Source organism: Rhinolophus sinicus, linkage group LG11, assembly GCF_036562045.2.
Source record: "Rhinolophus sinicus isolate RSC01 linkage group LG11, ASM3656204v1, whole genome shotgun sequence".
Classification (NCBI taxonomy): Eukaryota; Metazoa; Chordata; class Mammalia; order Chiroptera; family Rhinolophidae; genus Rhinolophus; species Rhinolophus sinicus.
In genome coordinates this window covers 39,674,782-39,695,860 of record NC_133760.1, presented here as the reverse complement: position 1 = coordinate 39,695,860, position 21,079 = coordinate 39,674,782, and the positions used below count along the sequence as shown (strand labels likewise).

The 21,079-nt window shown below is 41.6% G+C and overlaps 1 protein-coding gene across 2 annotated transcripts in view; it reads right to left on the bottom strand.

The window, feature by feature from the left end:
- The window catches only part of CSNK2A2 (casein kinase 2 alpha 2), a 34,838-nt gene extending 14,820 nt beyond the window's left edge, over nucleotides 1–20,018 (bottom strand). For both annotated transcript variants that reach the window (XM_019754740.2, XM_074314805.1), the window contains exons 1-4: nucleotides 19,806–20,018; nucleotides 18,925–19,036; nucleotides 9,763–9,864; nucleotides 7,262–7,312 (exon numbers count right to left, since the gene is read on the bottom strand). In XM_019754740.2, coding sequence (XP_019610299.2) covers nucleotides 7,262–7,312; nucleotides 9,763–9,864; nucleotides 18,925–19,036; nucleotides 19,806–19,909 — 369 coding nt within the window. In that variant the 5' untranslated portion in view covers nucleotides 19,910–20,018. The remainder of the gene's footprint in view (nucleotides 1–7,261; nucleotides 7,313–9,762; nucleotides 9,865–18,924; nucleotides 19,037–19,805) is intronic.
- Nucleotides 20,019–21,079: the final 1,061 nt, after the last annotated feature.

Sequence of the window (21,079 nt, the reverse complement as noted above, 5' to 3'; positions counted from 1 at the left end):
TGATGGGAATTAAAGAAGTAAAACGTTGTAGGCAGAAGAAAAGAGGAGTGGTAGATGCCATTAAAAAGAAAAAAAAGGCAGGTACTGAAAATGATTCCAGGCCAAACTGACATACAAATGAAAGTTCTCATTTCTGATAATCCAAAGACCCACCCACTGGGAGGTTTTTTAAAACTTCAATTTCTCGGAGGCAGAGTGGCATTTATGCATCCAGGTTCATTAAAACCACAAACCCTTGTCAGAAACTATACTGTTACTTTTGATAATCAATTCCAAGTAAATCTTTTTCCCCATCAGTCCAAGCAGCACTTTCCATAAAACCAATCAGCACACTTTTCATAAATATATTGTTTCTCTCTTTATTGGAAGCCTCAAGCAATGTAGGGAATCTCTTGCTGGAGCAGAGAACGGTATGTACAATATGTCTGTGTAAAAGGGGCAAAGTAAAGCCACACATCCGCATTTGTATGGATCTGCAAGAATGATATGAAGGAGATGAATAACAAGTGATTTCACATATATGGGGGGGATGGACAATTGGGCCCAGAGGAATAAAGCAGACTTTTCACTGCATACTCCTTTATATTTTAGATCCGTGTAAATACATCACCTGTTCAAAAACAATTTTAAGGAAAACCAATTTGCCAAAAATCGAATTGAACATTATTTTAATACCAGGACTTAGCTTCTTTCTCAAAGGTCCCTTTTTAAATAAGAGGAATTCTCCTTCCAGCTTAGTAAGAACATCTGACTTCATCCACCTCAGGCAGCAGGAGCTCAGGGCACCACAGGGAATGAAAACATGCATCCCAGCACACACTACTGGTGGTGCCTGGGAGCTGCTCCACTCCTGGAGGCTGACTCTGGTTGGGACTGAACCGCATTCAAGCACAATGGCACAAGCACGCCACCACTTCTGCTCACGAGTCAACTGTCTAACAGTCAAACACCCACGTTTTTCTTTCTCCCCTACCACACCCCCAACCTGTATGTACAGACCCAGGCTGAAGATACTATCTCTTTGGGTGTCAAATCAGCTCCTCCTCTGAGAGTTACAGATCACTCTAGAGACTATGCCAAGTTGAACCTCAAGTCAACGAATAGGCCACCCCAATGAAAAGAGCACTTTCTAACCTCAGAGGGCTAGAATATTCTCTTTCCAGAACAAGTCTGGGTGATTTTATTATCTGGACTTTGATCTGCGGCGGGCTTTCCTCTCATTCATGTGTATCTATACCAAATACTGGTCTAAGGCATAGAAATAAACGTCCTCGGACTGCCAGCATAGGGTTTCTAGCTACTCCAACTAACGCCACTTTTATGGAGTACAAAACCCAGTCACTGAGTATAGCGGTTAGGCCGAATACCTTCCAAAGTCCTGAATCACAGGCTGACATTCACTTCTCAGGAGCTCTGGGTAGGAGGAGACCAAAATACATCTGTAACATTTTACCACCTGGGCTAAAAATTCAGGACTCACCAGGATCCAAAGTCTGGCTTCCCTCAACTTCTGCAGCTGTCTCCACTGCAGTCCCCAGAAGTCCCCCATGCTGACCAAACAAACCTGGATTTGCAACCTCCATTCTTCCCTCTCTAGTGTTCCCGCCTCTGCCACCCCCAAATCTGGAATACCCTGCCCCTCTCCCTGGCTCATCAAGTCAAACCCATCCTGTTCAGGCTCCACAGAGCTGAAAGTGGGCACTTCCTTCTCTGACCCCCATACTGTTTACTGTCCTCTGTGGTGTTCACAGGACACTGACAGCAGTAGTCACCAGTTTGGCACTGTTAACACATAACCCCAAGATCCAGAATAAAACCAAGGTCAATACTTTTAAAAATTGAAGGAAGAACAAATCATTAATCAAGCAAATCAAAGATCAACCTGAAAATGTCTTACAAAGAAATGGCAAAATAATGTCAACGAGCTGTAATCAAAGTAAATTTTGTTCCCCCCATTAAGGAAAGTTTATTGATCAGGTCTGTAAACCATCCTCTCCATGTGAAGCTCTAACAGCATTAACAAGGCCCACCTCTATGTGAGTGATCTAGAAATTCTCTACAGGTCAATACAGGTGTACGATCTTCTCAACACACAGCCCATTTGGAACGTTTTATCAATCTTTAAAATTTCCAAATGACATTCTATTTAAAATGTATATTCATTTTTATTTATACTCCTCCAAAGGCATAGAAAACTGAGAAGCATGTCACAGCAGAAACCATTTCTACCTCAAAAAGTGCCTTAGTGTTCCTGACACAACTTTGAGTTTGGGAGTTTTCTGTAAGTATTCACTGCAACTTTTAGAGACTGACTTTTCCTATTTATTTGTTTTGAAGTTTTGTGTTTTGTTTGAAGTATCACCATGTATCTTTTTATTATCACTTTGACATACATGAAGCTTTGTAACTGATGATTTCAAGGAGAAATTGACCAAGCCAGTACCTCTAACATGAAATATCAAGGGAAAACATGACTAAGGCTATAGAGGATCTGGACTAAATTAATAAGCTTGACATAAAAAATGACCATGTACTAAATAAAGTCATAAAGCATCAACCATGAACAAATTCCAAATACCAACATTATATAGATCATGTTCTCTGGACACAATGCAATCAAATTAGGAATCAACAATAAAAGAATATTTTTTTAAAAAAATCAAGTGGGCCATCCCGGTGGCTCAGGTGGTTAGAGCTCCATGCTCCTAACTCCGAAGGCTGCCGGTTCGATTCCCACGTGGGCCAGTGGGCTCTCAACCACAAGGTTGCCAGTTCAATTACTTGAGTCCCGCAAGGGATGGTGGGCTCCGACCCCTGCAACTAAGATTGAACACGGCACCTTGAGCTGAGCTGCCGCTGAGCTCCCGGATGGTTCAGTTGGTTGGAATGGGTCCTCTCAACCACAGGGTTGCTGGTTTCGACTCCTGCAAGGGATGGTGGGCTGCACCCCCTGCAACTAGCAATGGCAACTGGACCTGGAGCTGAGCTGCGCCCTCCACAACTAAGACGGAAAGGACAACAACTTGAAGCTGAACGGCACCCTCCACAACTAAGATTGAAAGGACAACAACTTTACTTGGAAAAAAGTCCTGGAAGTACACACTGTTCCCCAATAATGTCCTGTTCCCCTTCCCCAATTAAAAAAAAAAAAAAATCAAGTGGATCCTGGATCATATATTCACAAACATACAGCTATGATGATATTCCCAGAACAGTAACTACTGGGATGAGTGTTAATATAGTCGCTGTCTATTGGATGGCATTACTGTATAAATATTAACTTTTTTTAGTGTACCTAATAGTACTGTGGCCATGTAGGAAGATGTCCGACCTAGTTCCCGTTTTAGCATATTTAGGAGTAAAGGATGATGTCTGCAACTTGCTTTAAGAAGACTTCAGCAAAAAGATCATGAGAGAGAGATACAGAAGGGAAGGTGGGGAGATGGAGGGAAATAATTGCAAATGTGGCAAAATATGAACAACTGGTAAGTCAAGGTGAATAACATACGGGTACTGATTATGCCACTCTGTCCAATACTCGGTAGGTTTTAAAAATTTCACAATAAAAAGTTAGGAGGGAAAAACTTCAAATCCACAAATTTGGAATTTGTACTTCTATTTTGAAGATGGGATAGAAATGAGTTTCATAACCATGGAATGTAGCTGAAATGGTGCTTGGGGTTGTACAGACGTAAAGCACACTTACTACCAATCAAGAAAGATGGAAACAAATCAAGGAAGTTGACTTCAACTCAAGAAGTTAGAAGGAAAAACAGTGAAGACCCAAGGAAGAAAAGAATTAAGGAAGAAAGAAGGAAAGAAATCATAAAGAAGAAATAAAAGATGGGAGCAGAAACAATAAAATAGAAAACAAACAAAAACATCTGAGCAATAAAACCAAAGCTGGTCCTTTGGAAGTATTAGTAAGAAGTCTCTAGCAGTACTGATTTTTTTTTTTTTAAAGGAAGTAAAGGTACAAATAAGATCAAATGTGAAGGCGAGCGTAGTTACAGACACATTACAGGTTTTAAGTCCTAAGAGAATTCTAGCAACAGTTTTGAAGTCCTAAGAGAAGTCTATCAATATCTTTATGTGAGTACAATTTGAAGTGAGGTAACTTTAAAAACAGGTATTATCCAGACTGACTCAAAAAAAGATAGAAAAAAGGGATAAACCTTTAACCTATAGTATGTTTTAAAAAGGAAAGTGTAGTACAAAGTGTCCCTTCCTCCCCCAAAACACACACCTACCTAAATAATTTTATTTCAGCTTGAAGAGAATAGAAAGGAAAACCTACCTGACTTATTTTATGAAGTTAGTAAAACCTTGATGCCAAAATCAGGACGCTACAGTAAAAGGTAATTATAGATAAAAATGTATTATCAATTGTATCAATAAAAAGACTGAGAAGAATGGGCTGCAGGTGTATCCCTGTTGATTCACAGAACATTAAACCAGGGACAAGCCTTCTCTGGGTGATACCTTAAAACCAGTTATTAATACCTTTAACAGTAAAATGAAGAAAATTAAAACCAACTTCCCTAATCAGACAGATACAGGACAAAATCAAAAGCCTGAAGGACACAAGGACAATAAACCAACTGGTTTCCCTGTGCGTGGCCTCTCATACTACCTGGAAAAGAAAATAATTTTCCTGTCACGATTTACTCTTCTGCAATAGCCATCTGTTACCTGGTATTTAATGATCTTTTAAGTTAACTAAAATGGCATACTTGAACAGTCAAAGGGGACCTCCAGTTTAACACGGCAGATCAAACACATCCTATCTCTGCTTCTTCCCAAAGCACCTCTAAAATAACAGTAAAAGGAGAAGGGGATTAACTCAGAATAACTAAGAGAAGGGAAGAGACGACAACATTTTGAAGCTAGAAAACAGATGTCCAGCTGACTCAGCCGACCAAAAAAGCTGAAAATCCTGGCAACAGTGGAGGGGTTCCAGAAACAAACAACTTCAAACTGAAGAACTACAGAAAGGCTCAGGAATCGGTGACCCCAGGTATCACTGCAAGAGGGTAGCTAAATGAACTGAAAACAGGAAAACACCACACTGAGAAGGGCGAACTAAGTGAAAGTCTACGTGACACTCCCCAGAGCTCTCCTCAACTTGTGGCTCCTAAGATGCCAGCAGCCAGGCTTGAACCCTCCAGTCAGGGGCTGACCATCAGTGATTTCATTACTTTAAAGTATGAGCAGACATTCAAAAATCATGACATTTCAGATAAATGTCACAGAGAAAAAAAATAAAAACACACCAAAAAAGGAATTTGGAAGAAAAACAAAGGAAAAAGGAAAAGAAAAACAGAAAAAAAGGCATGAAGAAAACATAATGGGGGAAAAAAACCATATTCTCAGTGAGAAAATAGAAGCTATTATATAAAACATAAAATAGGATACTATTTTTAAAAGTCCTGAGGACAAAACAGACCTTTAAGATATGAAGTCTAACATCCGAATGAGTTCTAGAAAGTGAGAACAAAGAAGGGAAGAAAATCAAAGAACATTAAAAATATTTTTCAAAACGGAAGGACATGAATTTCTAGATTGAAAAAGCCCAGTAAGTATCCAGAACAAAAGATGAAAGTAACCCATATGAAAGCATGTCACTGAAATTTCAGACACTGAGAATGAAGAGAAAATCCTAAAAACTTTAAGGAAAAAAAAAAAGCCAGATCACAAGATGAAACCAGAATGACTTCAGTGGTAAGAATGGAACAATCTCTTCAAAATTCTTAGGACATTATTAATTACAACCTAGAATTCTGTATCATGGCAAAAATATTAATTAGGATAAAATGAAGATATTTTCATATATGCAAGCCTCAAAAAACATTAATTTCTCATGATCCTTTTAAAGCAAGCTCCTAGAGAATGTAAGCCATCAAAACATTCCCTTTGTAAGAAGTTAAGATTTCTCTAGGGAATTAAAAAACTGATCTTCTGCATGTTAAGGCAACAGAGTAGCCATCAATGTCAGAAACACAAAATGTTACACGTGTGGCTGGACAACTGGTAAGAACTCATTAAGAAGCTTTTAAAACGGAAGAATTATCACTATGAAGCTCCAAGAAGACCAACTTTGAAACTTTTGCATTAGAAAAACGTTTGGTTTCAATAAAGCCTGCCCATTTCTGAAGAAATGCATGCACCACATATACACCTTGATAAACCTGGGTCATTCATAGCAAAAGTGACATCAGCACAGTATTCTATCAGCTAAACACGACAGTGCTAGTTAATGAAAAACTTGACATCCCACGAGTTCACTACAGGTTTTTTACCTTTAAGAAGTCACACATCCGGGGAATGTTACTCTGTAAATAAAACTTGCCTGTTGTTTTGTTAAGTCATAATGTCTTCTTTTGCTTACTTTTCATTTATTAACCTTATTTTAGAGTAATTACCTAAGAAAATTTAAATGTGAGGATAAAGTTCTTTTATTTTCACCCAAAAGTGCCATTCTGGGACCAGCATATTCCAACTGCTGATTTGGTTTTGTTCCTAACTTCCATCGCAACAAAATCACAAGCCTTTTATTTACCGCCAGAGTTGTAATCACCTAAAAGTTCTCTAAATGCTCCTAAAGAACAATACCACTTCTGATTTTTGAAAATGTTATTTTCTTATATTGGTTTTCATATTGTGAATGGTCCCAAAACTTTACCCACAAGTTAAGACTGTGGTGTTTGGAAAACAATAAAAACAAATTCATGAAAAACCAGCTTAAAACCATGCTTTTCGAAGAACATCTCACAGTCTAAATAGCTATGCATTACAAATATAAGGAATGTAAATAACCCAGGGTAGGGCTTTTCTGTGTCATCTGCTTTGTGTACAGGGTGCATGAACACATGCTATCTGAGAGTTTGGATCCAATGTATTGCTTCTTTTCACATGAGCGTTGTATCCACTTATCACTTCCTATCAGCAATGTAAGTAAGACTCCTATGAAACTCAAAGTTAACATCTACCAAAAAAGTAGTGGAATAGATGAGGCATTAGCTTAGTCCCAGCCCAGCAGCTATTCCAGGGTAAGCAAGGCAAAGGGTGATGAGCAGTCACACAACATGCAAGGACCCTAACCACCTTCTGCATCCTGCACTCATGCTAGAAGGAATTAATTTGTTACTTCCTACTCTCACCAATGACCTTCCCGGCCCCTAGTGTTCTAGTGTAATAGTAATTATCGCCACCTCCCCATCCCTCATTAACCCCATACCAGAAAGAAAAAGTATATACGCACCTTAAAATCTGTATTATTGATATATTCAAATACCAAAGCTGGTGTCTTTGACTGCAAGAGAGAATATGAATGCTTATTAAATATTCAAACAAGCACAATTTGCTTCTCAAGTCCCCCACTTAGATGAAAAAGATTCACTCAACAGGGAGAGACTATTCAGAAAGCATCCCCTTCAACTTTTATGTCCGGAATTTGTTTCAAAATAACGGGATGGTGGGCAGTGGGGAAGTGGGTGGGGTACAGACGAAGCAAAGCTGGCGTGAGGATGAACTGCGAGGATGAACTGCTCGAGCTAGGTGCTGTGTGCAAGGAGGTTCTTACACTCGTCAACCATTTATTTTTGTAAATGGTTGATAGTTTTCATAATATTTTGTCAGATGCTCTCAGAGATGTCCTCTCTGACCTACCTATCCGTGGGCCTGACACGTTATGTGAAGATTTATACTCTGCAGTGTTCCAGTCTGCAAACTACAAAAGGAGCGACATGTTTTCATCTTGGTTTAGCAAGCAGATGCATTTTACAGAATTATCATAGGTCCTGGGATCTATCAAAAGTCTTTTCAGGATCCAAAAGGAAAATATCTACGATTATCAGTAAGCTATAATGGGAAATTACTGCCTTGGCTAGAAGCCATTACACAATGTCTCACTTTATAAAGTGGATGTGTTCCCCCAAAATCATATATAATCAAGTATTTTTAAAGCACTCTGATCTTTAATGCAACAAGTACAAAACAGTCAAGATTTCCTTATTGTAAATACAGATTTTCAAATGTCAAGTTTACTTATGTGAGGTAAAATCATGCTAATTGGTAGTAATAAGCTTTCAAAATTGGGAGCAAAGCAGGGGCTTAAGAGGGTTATAGAAAGAAAAAATCACCATGTTGGGAATCTTTGCAGCTGGGAAGTTTTGCTGAAGGAAGCAGAACATTACTTAGTAAATGGGCCCCAGTGATGCACAGAGGTCTTGGCCAGGACAAGCAGGCGTCCTGGTCAGAGGGCTCCTCACTGGCCCAAAGGTGAAAGGGTTTCATCAAAACCACCAGATCGCTTTACAGGTTGGGAGCAAGACTGTTCCTCTACAAGTTAGGGGGTGGGGGTTCCCTGTTGGTTTTCCTCCACTTCAACTTATTTGTTACATATCATGTGAAACACACATTCTTTAAGTAACAAATTACAAAAACAGTAAGACAGCTATCACTAAATTCTGTTAGTCATTGTAAAATCAATCTGAGTGGATCAGACCGGTGTATATTTTTAATGCCAATTAGAATCTACTATGTTTCCCCGAAAATAAGACCTAGCTGGACCATCAGCTCTAATGCATCTTTTGGAGCAAAAATTAATATAAGACCGGGTCTTATTTTAATATAAGACAGGGTATGGTATAATATAATAAAATATAAATGCCGGGTCTTATATTAAATTTTGCTCCAAAAGACACGTTAGAGCTGATGGTCCAGCTAGGTCTTACTTTTGGGGAAACACAGTAACATATAACCATCTTTCCTTTTCAGCCTTTTCAGGTCCAAAAAAAACCAAACTTTCCTTATTCGTCAGTTCAACAACACTGTAATCTGGGGCAAATGACGTAAGCTCCATAGACTTCCATTTTCTCATCTGGACAGTGTGACACTGTGGACCCACTGGCTGATGATAAATGATGTGATCCCGTTAAGCACACAAGGTGCTCAGTGCGTTAGCGACCACATTATTGCGAGGATGTCTTTAGCAGACAGAAGCAAAGACCTACTTCTTAAATAAATAAAAGCTATCATTTTGAGAACAAGGAAATATTTGAGGTACAACAGGAGAAGAACAGAAATGGAATAGAAGTGGTATAAAAATATTACAAAAATACTTTTATTTATTTAGCTAATCATAAACACTTAAGGTTAAGTTACTCCCCAGGAAGAGGAAAAAAAATTAAACAGCACATCTAAAATGGCTAAAGATTAAGCATTTTAACAAAAACATTTCAGTTGCATCTGCATATACAACGGGATCCCTAATGGTGGACGCTGCATTAAAGACGAGTATGAGAAACACCAAGGCTGATCCTCCAAGGTCTGTGGGGCTGGGACCTGCTCGGCAATCTCTGCCAGATGGCCTTATGGAGATATTTGGTATTTCCTTCTCCTATAAACCCAGATTTTCAAATGTCAGGCTTACTTAAGTGACGTAAAATAATGCTAATTGGTAGTAATCAGCTTCAAAATTGGGAGAAGAGCAGGGGGTTAAAGGAAATATTTAGCAAATGTTTGTGAGGCTGCATCAAAATAAGGAGGTAATAAACATGGGGCAGGGATTTTTCTATGTACATTTTTAGGTCCTACAGAAGTGGTGGTGGCTATTTGCTCATTGGGCCACTATGTTTTCTGGTTTGCAAAATCATTCAGTAGGACGGACAAACATACTCATCCTCACTACATACCATTTCTCACGATTTCAGGCTCTGTGTCACACACACACTCGCTCTCCCGCAACCATCAAGCACCTACCACAGGGTCCTTCACGGTGTCAATCAGCTTAATGATATTTGTTCCACCACGAAGGTTCTCCAGAATCTTAACCTCCCGCTTTATCTTCTTTTTCTTCACTGGCTTAAATACACAAGAGTAATCAGAAGTGAGACCCCCTTTAAAGTTCATCAATAAAACTTGAAAATGATTTTACCTAATCAAATAGATATTGCATTATATTGTACACTGTGTAATGTTCAAGAGCATGCTAAAATTAGAAGACAAAAAAATTGAGATAAAATGGACCTGCCTGTAAGAATTTATAGGATTAAGTTAAATAATTTATAGAATTAAAGTTTTTGTGTCAGAATTTTAAGTAGCTACATTTAGGGCATTTACAAATTTTGAACACCCGTGTCATACTTTAAAAATAAAATGCTGGGGCCGGCCCGGTGGCTCAGAAACTTAAAGCTCCATGCTCCTAACTCCGAAGGCTGCCGGTTCGATTCCCACATGGGCCAGTGGGCTCTCAACCACAAGGTTGCAGGTTCAATTCCTCGAGTCCCGCAAGGGATGGTGGGCTCCGACCCCTGCAACTAAGACTGAACACGGCACCTTGAGTTGAGCTGCCGCTGAGCTCCCGGATGGCTCGGTTGGAGCACGTCCTCTCAACCCCAAGGTTGCCGGTTTCGACTCCCGCAAGGGATGGTGGGCTGCGCCCCCTGCAACTAGTAACGGCAACTGGACCTGGAGCTGCGCTGCGCCCTCCACAACTAAGACTGAAAGGACAACAGATTGAAGCTGAACGGCACCCTCCACAACTAAGATTGAAAGGACAACAACTTGACTTGGAAAAAAGTCCTGGAAGTACACACTGTTCCCCAATAAAGTCCTGTAAAATAAATAAATAAATAAAATAAAATGCTTACTGGTAACTGCCAAATGGAAAATGCTATCGCTCTGAACAGCTGTATATCAAACACCCACAAATGGAAAAACGTCAACAAAATGGTGAGACACCTGCTCTTCCAACGAGTTACACATGTAACTCTGCCTCCTTCCAGGAGTGGAGACCAGTTCCCTGACATCAAGTTACAAACTTGTTTCCCAGCTGCTGGCTCCCATTTCCTGTCGCCACTCCCATTTCCTTAATATCTAGAATCTGAAATCAGGAACAGAGCCAGTAAAACTGCCCAACAGATCCCATCCCATCTAAAGAAAGAGATGACAGATCAGAAAAGCAGAAAACCAATCTCTGATACCGCAGTGATTGAAAACCCCTGCTACCTGCTAACCTTTCAATCTGCTGGACAGAAAAATTAAAGACCTTAATCGGAAATACATTACATGTATCATTTCTTATCTTAAATGGGCTATGGAGTTTGAGGAAAAATAAGCACATCACAATCAATTATGTTTTACAGAGCACGCAGCAGTCACTGGCACATAGTAAGCACTCAATAAATGTTAGCTTTATTATTTTCAAAGTTTTACTTAGTAATAAATCGTATTTCATCCTCAGAAAATTCTTATGTAATAGATTCAGCCAACTGGAGCTATTTACCCAAGGTCACAGCTAACAGTAAAGTGGGGGCAGGTATCAAATCTAGACAGCCTGACCCTGCAGGCCTCACTCCTAGCCACTATGTTTCCCACGTGTGGCTACGTAACTAACATAACTACGGAAAAGGAGTATTCCATCACCGAGACACTGTTACAATAGCACTGGCAAAGAGGGGCAGTGGCTATTGCCATGAAACAAGATTTAAAAAGCCTGTGTATGTGTACGTGGTAGTGGTGTGTGCGTGTGTGGGGGGGGCGGGATGTAACATACACATGCCAGAGAAACCTTCAGCTGTTGCTGGTCACTAAGCTACAGCTCTGAGCACACAAAACAAAACAGACAGGGAGAAGATAATGAAACACAGAGCACCTGCACCACCTGTACCGAGGTGCCCGACCGCGAGACTGGAGTCGAGCTGCGTCCTTCCGAGCCAGCTGCCGACGCCCAGGCCCACTCCACTGCCAGGGCTCCCAGGACAGCAGATCTGGCTACTGTGTCTCTTCCCCATCTCCACTCAGGCATCTTACTCCTTATTCCCTTTTTCATAATTAGGAAGCTCAATACATGAAGCACTCAAACATGAAGTACAACTTGATCAAAAAATAGCCAGAGAAGGACATTCTTCAAAATAAGTAGCCCGTAAACTTCAAAAATGTCAGTGTCATGAAACACACACACAATGAACAACTGCTCCAGATTACAAAGATAAGACAACTGAATGTAACACATGATCTGGGATTTTCTTTTACATAAAGAACATTGTTAAGAACTGGCAAATGCAAATGGGGACTACAGATTACCTAATGCCATGTTTCCCTGAAAACAAGACCTAACCAAAAAATGAGCCCTAGCATGATTTTTCAGGACATCCCCCGAACATAAACCCTAATGCATCTTTTGGAGCAAAAATTAGTATAAGACCTGGTTTTATTTTCGGGGAAACATGTAGCATTATAGCAATGTTAATTTCTGAATTTTGATCATGGCACTGTGGGATTATGTAAGAAATTGTCCTTGTTTTTAGGAAATACACATTAAAGTAGGGATGACTGCAATTTACTCTCAAGCACTTAAAAAAAAACACGTAAAATAAATGTAGTTGTATATGTATATACATACAATATGTGCATACATATGAAAAGATCAGAGAGAAGGATAAAGCAAATGTTAACATTTGAGAAATCTGGGTGAAAGATATATGGGGATTCTTGCAACTTCTCTAAGTCTGAAATTATGTCCAAAAGTTCAAAGAAAAATTAAAGCTGGCTGCCATATCTATAAATTCAGCCAATGCTACCAGCATATGCAAGATAAGAAAATTCTAGAGCTGCCATCCACTACTGGAAAGCAGTTATAGATCTGTGGAAGTGGTAACAGAGATAAAAATAAAAAAATAAAATCACCACCACAGCCAGAAGCGTGGATACACCCAAAGCCCTCCTCTCCTAACAGTGAATTAGTGCAAGGGTACCCCATTAAACAGGTTGCTTTTATGACAATGCCCCATGTAAAGCTTTGCTTTGCTCTCCTGTTTGTCAGCAACAGGTCAGGTAGGCACACTATTCCTGGACAACCCAGTGAACATTAAGCTTTCTTTCATTATGTCTAAAGGTAACTTACAGAGCAAGTGAAGCATATTTTGCTGCTCAACTATCACCTATCCAACAACTTCCCAAACAAGCGATTGGGGACAGCAGGGCAACTGAAGTGGCACAGTGGAGTCACGCAGCAGCTGGAGTCCTAACATGCTAACAAAAGACCACGAGACTGTACAAAAGGAAAGTGACCGACAGCCCAGGACATGCCCCTCCAAAGCATGGGCCCCTATTCTCTACAGGAACCAGGGGACAGTAAACTCCGTTTAGCCTCAACGTATTCCTCGAATGTGGGAAGCTAAAAAGCCACTGAGCTCCCGTGGAGTGAAAGAGATCACTTTAATTCTACAAACAGAACTGGAGAGAAAAAGTTAAGATTTGTAACTTCCTTGCATTCTGAGGAAAACTTCGTGAATTTTACAGAAACAAGGATGCTATGACCCTCTAGCCCCGTGTTTCCACTCACCCACCACCATTAACAACACAAAGTGGAGAAAATACATACATTCCCATGACAATCTCATAATTTCATCTCGCATGCTACAAAAGTCTAGACAACTGAAGGTTCATTTATTACAACTCAGAGATTATCTGTTTAAAAGATTCTAACTGAATCAGCTTATTTTCCAAACCAAAAAAAAAAAAAGTTGCTCTTTTTTTTTTTTACTCCAAGTCCAGTAGAGAAAATGGCAAAAAACTAAAAAACAGAAATTAAGTATTAAATCAAGTTTCAAAATAAATAAATTTGGACACACCTGGAGAGAATATTTAAAGGGAAAAAACTCATTTTAAATTTTCGGTGCATAAGCTCTGAAACTAAACAAAGAAAGAAAGAAAGAAGAGGGAATGAGAGAGAGAAGGGGGGAAGGAGAGAGGGAGGGAAGGAGGTAGAAGGAAGGAAGGAAGGAAAGAAGGAAAGAAAGGAGGAAGGGAGGAAGGAAGGGAGGGAGGGAGATCGTTTCAGAGGTTTTTGCCTACATGGTGAAGAATCCCAGCTATTCAGGACAACCTTGTTCAACGTAATCCAAGAGTAGGGTACATTTTCTCTTTCCCTATTTACCAACACTTAACAAATTTTAAAACAAAAGACAAATTTAGTGATGGGATGCTTGGAAAGACAAAAGCTGATAGTAATCTGAGCCACTTTTAAAAAAGCCAGATCTAAGAATGATTTCAACTACTAGCCTTTAATTATGACTGAATATACAAACTAACATCTACCAAAGGGATAAGGATTGTGACCCCAATAAATTTCAGCAACCATTAACAGGAAAGTCCCATTTTAATTTCTTTTCATTTCAAATGAATTGATAAATTCAAGACTGGCAGGACTATAGCTCAGATCTTTCAAATCTGGGTTTACTTTTAGTCCACAACCAAAGCAAAAATTGTCCCACTAAGATAAATTTCATCATCTGCAATAAATAACTACCTAGAACACTGGCTGCCAGGAATGTAGGCTAAAGTAAGGAAGAAAGTTCAGCCTGGATGATGGCATTTATTTTATTATTTTGGTATCATCTCTAAATTCTGTGTTTCCCTGAAAGTAAGACCTAGCTGGACAATCAGCTCTAATGCATCTTAATGCAAAAATTAATATAAGACCAAGTCTTATTTTGCTATAATATAAGATGGGGTTTTATATTAATTTTTGCTCCAAAAGACTCATTAGAGCTGATTGTCTGGCTACGTCTTATTTTTGGGGAAATAGGGTTCCACTGGAACTGACTTAAATGTAAACATTATCCGAGCAATGTTATATTTTCACAGCAACTTTTCCCTTAATCTTTCAAGTCTCATCTTTCCAATTACATTATCAACTCCTTAAGGGTAACTTTATTCTCAAGATTTAAAAGATTTTTTGAAATATAAAAAGGTGAGGCACACAGCAGGCCTTTTGAAACTCATCAAGAGAATGGTGCCATCCTTTCTTTCTACTATCGGTTCTGTCCCCTAAAATCATTCACTTGGCCTAATTGAAACACTGTTATCGTAACTGTATTTTATTGCTTTCTAAGTGCCAGGCAGTTTTAAGCACATTTTAATCTACATGTAATAGTACTCTGAGATGAGTATTTTTAATGGGGTTTTACGGGACACTGAGGCACAGTTTAAATAATTGCTCAAGATCACAGAGCTTCTAAGTACTGGAATTAATGTCTGACCCAGGCCGTCTATTTCCCATGCCAGACTCTCCCAGGAAAGAAAACCGCTTTGTAGATTACTAAAACACTATCATCTATCTATACCTCATTTTATTCTCCCAACAACGCTGTGAGTTAAACAAGAAAGGTAACACATACACCCATTTTAGAGATGGGAAAACAGTCAAGTGGCTATAAATGAAGCTGTTTCTAGATTCCAAGTCTTCTGCCCTCCACTTACAGCACTTCTTACACCCTGATTATGAGGTGGCAGATCCTAAAGTTAGGCTCTAGAAGTTATGTAGATAGCCATGCTCTACACATGAAAACAGGTATTTTTATATCAAGATATTCTTTTCACATATAGTTCACTCTCCAAAAACACTCTAATATATTAAAGGGATAAAACTGCCAACCACAAACACCTGGCAGGTGATCATGATGAGACTTGGAGGAACTGCATAGGTTAAAAAAGTATAAAAACCACGGGTTATTAAAGCTTCAAACCAAGAAAACAAAGTAGCATTTCCCTTATGCATTAAGCATGGGGCTGTGGATACAAACCAGAGAACCCTGTCATGCAGCTCTCCGGTTCATCTCTTCCACACTTCAACTAGCAGGCCACCAAAGTCAAGTACTTCCTTACAGAACAGCTCCCAAACCCACTAGAAACAAACTGATGTGACTTCCTGTCAGTGATCAGCAATCCTCCCAGTACATCAAGGCAAATATCCAGCCAATGTCCTAACTTGGCCCCTCATGCCCACGACTCCATGACAGGAACAGAGGGTCCTCGACCTCATGCTTTCTCCCCGACCACGTGACTCTGAGCAAACCACATGCTTTCTCTGGGCCTTGCTTTTTAAAAGATGGGATTGCTCTTAACTTCTACTCAGGAAATAATTTAAAGGACCTCAAGGACCCCTAAGAAGGGCTAAAACGCACACACAGCTAGCGCTCACAAAATGCTACCAATTGTCCAAAATGGCCAAATGCTTTTATCTCTATGTACACCTTCCTAAGAGATACTACAAAGGAACTGAAAAATTGATTTTTCAGAATCAAAAGATGAAACTTTAGGCACTAAAGTGGCTTTCTGCCCTGCTGTATTAACCCTTACCATCCCCCCCTTATTTCCCTCTTTACTCGTCAAAACAACTTTTGTCAAAAAAGATACAACCCACCACCCTACTGACTGGTCAAGTTTTCTTTTAAGATTTCAGCCTTTGAACTTCACTTGACAGTAAAACTTTGCTCACCCATTTTTAAATTCCTAAAACCTCTTAATAACCAATATGTTATGATCAATAAAATACTTAGAAATCTACTGACGTAAATTAAATGATATAAAAAAATTCCTCTGTGGTCATTCATCAACTCACCACTGTCATATATTGGAAAGGATTGACTGGAAATGTTATTGATGAAAAAGGAAGGCAGCTCCTGTCCTCAAGGAATGTACCTTCCATCTCGGTTGCTATGTGTACATTAATACGTAAGTTCCTTCCTGCAGTTGAAATATAGTACATAAAGAGGAAGCCTTTTCCAGATTCCTCCAAATTATGAGCAGCTGGTACTCTGTTAAGGACCTAATTTCCTATGACCAAATAGCACAACAGCGGATATTAGTCATAATTTCAACCTATCGGAATAGAGGAGCACAACTTTGGATAAAGACCCTGTTTGTTTGTTTTTAATATTTTAAATCTACTTTAATCCAGCCTGTCAGAATAAGAAAACCACAATGATACCATTAGGAGTTTCTTACTCCATCCTTCAGATAGAAAGAAATCTGGATAGAAATGCCACAAGGCTTTGAAAAACAGAGAAGTGAGTATAGTTCTCACCAGTGGAAACAAGGTTGTTCAGGCTGCACCCTGGAAAGAACTTGCATCAAAAAGAAACAAAAAACACTTCATTAACTAGAGCACCAAAGCAGCCTCCCAAGTCTTATTCCAGAACACTGGAACTTACTCTGTGCTCGATGTTAAGACTTTACAATCCAATGCTAAAATGAGCAGTAAGAGATTGAAGAAAATAGGAAACAGGCATTCTGGCCAAGGGTCATTTCAACATGGTGATGTTAGATGAGGCTCTTTGTGCTTAGGTTTTTCGTCCATAAAAATAACTTTAAGCTTCCATATTGAGTTCCCTAAACACATCCTGAGAACCTCTACAGCAGGGGGAAAAAACTACCCGGCAACTGACGCCATAAAGTTCTCTAGAAGGATGACTAAAGAGCAATATGATGCTTTCCTAAATGAATGTACTGTTACTTACGTGTACACCTGGACACTGTTCCTTTCAAAAAAGACCACAGGAAGTTGCGCGTATTCTAAAAAGTTTAGACAATTTTCCGGATTTGCTTTAGAGTAAGCAGTTCATTCTTCCGAATGCATAGCAACAGAATACAGATATTTCTAATTTCATTTATGCCTTGCTTACTTCCTAGAAAGATTTTAAGCAGCTTATACTGAAAACATTTACACTAATGTACAAAGGAAAAAATTGTATGATTTCCCCAGGTGGCCTCTCTGAAAGGAACATTTCTTTAAATATTTACACTTGTAAAGACCATGTGACTTTGTAAGTACCATTCATACTTAGGGAAGAGGGGAGTCAAACACATCTTCAACATCAGTTTCTCACTTCTTACCCCCAGTGTTTCTGACAGGACGAAGAACTTATTTCTCTCTATTGCAACAACTCTGCTTCTTCATCACGAGGCTTGGATGGTACTAAGAGTTAATCACTTTTCTAAAAGGTGATTTTTCATACAGCGTAAGCTTGACCTCTCATATTAAACAGGGACACAGCTGCCCTAACTCCATCCTTCAGACACAAAAAGTTTTTCAACCCCAAATTCTTAGTCACAGAAAATTCTGTAAAATGGCCACATTGGGAATCTTGTATCTGTAGAAGTGCTTAGATTATTCTTTGGTCTTCTCAGTATTTCACAAATTACATGCACACATATTAAATGATCTGGCAATGCTGAGGACACTTCCCAGATTCTAATAATTACTTTTAAGGACATCCTATAAAATATGGTTAAAGCTACACAATCAGTTACCTGAGGAAAATTTAGCCAACTCTTTCCGCTCATTAAGATCATGTCTTCAAAAAAAAAGAGATTGTATCTTCATCTAAGAGATGACAAAAGGTCAAACATGCTGCTCAACCAAACACTAAGACTGTTTTATTCCAATTATTATTTTAGCAATTATAAGTGCATTCATCTACTGCTCCCAATTTCACTTTTACTGGCTGATAACAACGAACCTTCCAGAACTAGTGGCTCACTACACCTACCCACCTGAAACTTCTGTTGCCAAAGAAGAACAAGTGATTATCCACTGACATGTTTCCCTCTACTCAGGCTGCAAACTCATCTTCGAAGCAGCTCCCCTTTTTTCCAACATTCCTTCTGGGATAACTTAGGGCACCAAGAGTAACCAAATAGTGCTCAAGGAGCCCCTGGAATGATGGGATCTTCAGGGAAAGGCTATTCTTTCTTCTGAACACCTACTTACTTTGTAACAACTGGAGCCCCCTCAGAATTTTCACTTTGGGAGCTGTAATTATTAGATTAGTGCAAAAGTAATTGCGGTTTTTGCAATTATTTGTAACTTTTTAAATCGCAATTACTTTTGCACCAACCTAATACATTTCCAACAAAGACACTGCCGAGTGATTGTGCCTCAATTTGACACAGGTCCGCATATTTTCTTGAAAGTTCACAGGAAAACGGGGTGGGAGGAGTAGTGGGGGTCCATCAGACAGAAAATACGTAAAATGGGAGCTTGAACTGCTCATTCTAGAATGTGGCTGGGGTAATTTGTATCCTTCTGACCTGTGGAGGGGAAAAAAAAGGTAATGCCACTCATAGGACACTCACCTTGAGAATTTTTACAACCACTCTCTCATTGTTGGTGATGTTAATGGCCTCAAACACTTCACTATACTTCCCCCGACCAAGTTTTCGAACCAGTTGGTAATCCTCTTGGTTACTGTAAAAGGCAAGAGAGAAACATAAATGCCAGGAGTTGGGATTAACCAAGCCTATGCCCACTCTACATCCCCATCCAGCTACTTCTATAAACCAAGCACTTGGACATGTGTATACATCACGCCACAACTCATTCCCTAAATGAAAGCCACAACATAAACTTGGCTCCTTTCACTCTGCACAGAGCTCCTCACCTAATTGGTCCCTGGTAACTTGTGGAGATGAAGTCGGAAGGCACTGCTCAGTGCCAATCAAGACGGGGGAGCAAAGCATCTACCCCGGAGCCTCAGAGGGCACCCCTCTGCCTGGCGCGACGCGACACCTGCCTTCTATTTCACACCCTGAAGGAGACAGCGCCAGCTTTGAGTATCTGGACGTCTTTTAAGAATTTCCTCCCACCCAGCCTCATTTCAAAAAAAAACTAAAAAAGCAGAAAATTCTAATAGCTCAAGAGGACAGCTGCTGATTTCCCACCCCAATAAAAACCCAAACGTGTGAGAAGGGCTGCTCCCTCCCTTCCATCAGGCCCTGGACCCAACACTTCTCCCCAGAGAGAAAGCATTCCTTGGGGTCCGGGGGGGGGGGGGGCACGGAAGAGAGAGGGAGACAAGGGCCAGGCTCTGCCTCCCACCCCGGATCCGAGGACACGCCGGACCAGCAGAGGGGCCCGCGGGCAGCCAGACCGCCCGGGGGCGAGTGCGGTTTGCGCCGGGGAGCGGCCGGGCGGGGTGGGGGTGAGAGGACCCGACGGGGGACGACGGCTGCTTTACCCCCAGCTCGGGATGTGAGCCTCATAGTCCCAGTACTCGCGGCTCCTCAGGCTGTTCACCTCGGCGTAGACCCGGGCCCTGCTGCCCGCGGCCGGGCCGGGCATGGCGGGCGGGACCGGGGAGCGCCGCGGGGCGCCGAGGGCGGCCGCGCGGCGAGGGGCGCGGGGCGGCGGGCGGAGAAGGCGGCGGGCCGCGGGGCGCCGGAGGAGGAGGAGGAGCGCGGCGGCTGGCGGCCACGCCAGGCCGAGCCCGCGGGGCGGGCGGGCTGGGGGCGCGGGGGCGCCGGCCGAGCCGGCCCGGCCCTGGAGCGGCCGGCGGCGCGATCGGGCGGGCGGCGCTCACGCTCCGCGGCGGCCTCCGCTGGGCTCGCGGCCCCAAGGCGGCGGCGGCGGCGGCGGCAGCACCAGCAGCGGCAGCCGCCGGCCGGGAAAGGGGCAGCAGCGACGGCGGCGACCAGGAGGAGGAGAAGAAGGAGAAGGAGGAGGAGGAGGGAACCCGGAAAAGGGCCGCGCTCACTAGGAGCGGCCACCGCCCGGCCCGGGGCCGCCCAGGCTCACAGCGCCCCCTGCAGCGCGGGGGGACCCGCCGTGCGGTGCTGGCCCCGCCCCCGGCCCCGCCCCCGGCTCCCGCCGCCCAGACCCCCACTTTTAAAGCTCTCCATCCTCAGTCTGGCGGGACGAGCTCACAGAGCCTCCCCCACCCACAGATTGCTGTCTAAGAGCCTTACCCCTCGTATACCCTTTCAGGACTGTCCTGGAGACCTCTGTCCTAAGTCCTCCACCCTCTCGTCGTCCAGAGCTTACTCACCCCGACCTCCATACTGAACGGACACTGTGCTGACCTCCTGTCATCCAAACTGTTCCCATCAAATCCCTCTCCGATGACGACTCGCTCTTATCACTCAGAACCTCCCCATCTCAAGATTTCTCCATCCCTCCCAGTGACACCCCCTCTTCCCGGTTGGATCCTGCCCTGTCACCCATAGTTACCTCCAACATTACTCCTCTCTTCATCCAGAGCCTTCCTCAAAAAATCCTTCTCTTACACTTTACCCCAGATTTTTCTTCCAGAGCCGTGTCTAAGAGCTCTCTGAATGTTCAGTTCCATCACTTGGTTAAGCTGGAGTCAGCCAGGTTGCTTCTTGTCCAGTTCCTATTTTTCCCTTTGTAATTAAAAAGAGATTTATGGGGAGACACTGGAGACCATGTAAATACCCTGGTTTTTGGGGGGAGGATGAAGACCAGAAGAATTGTGAGAGTCCTGCATGAAGGGAC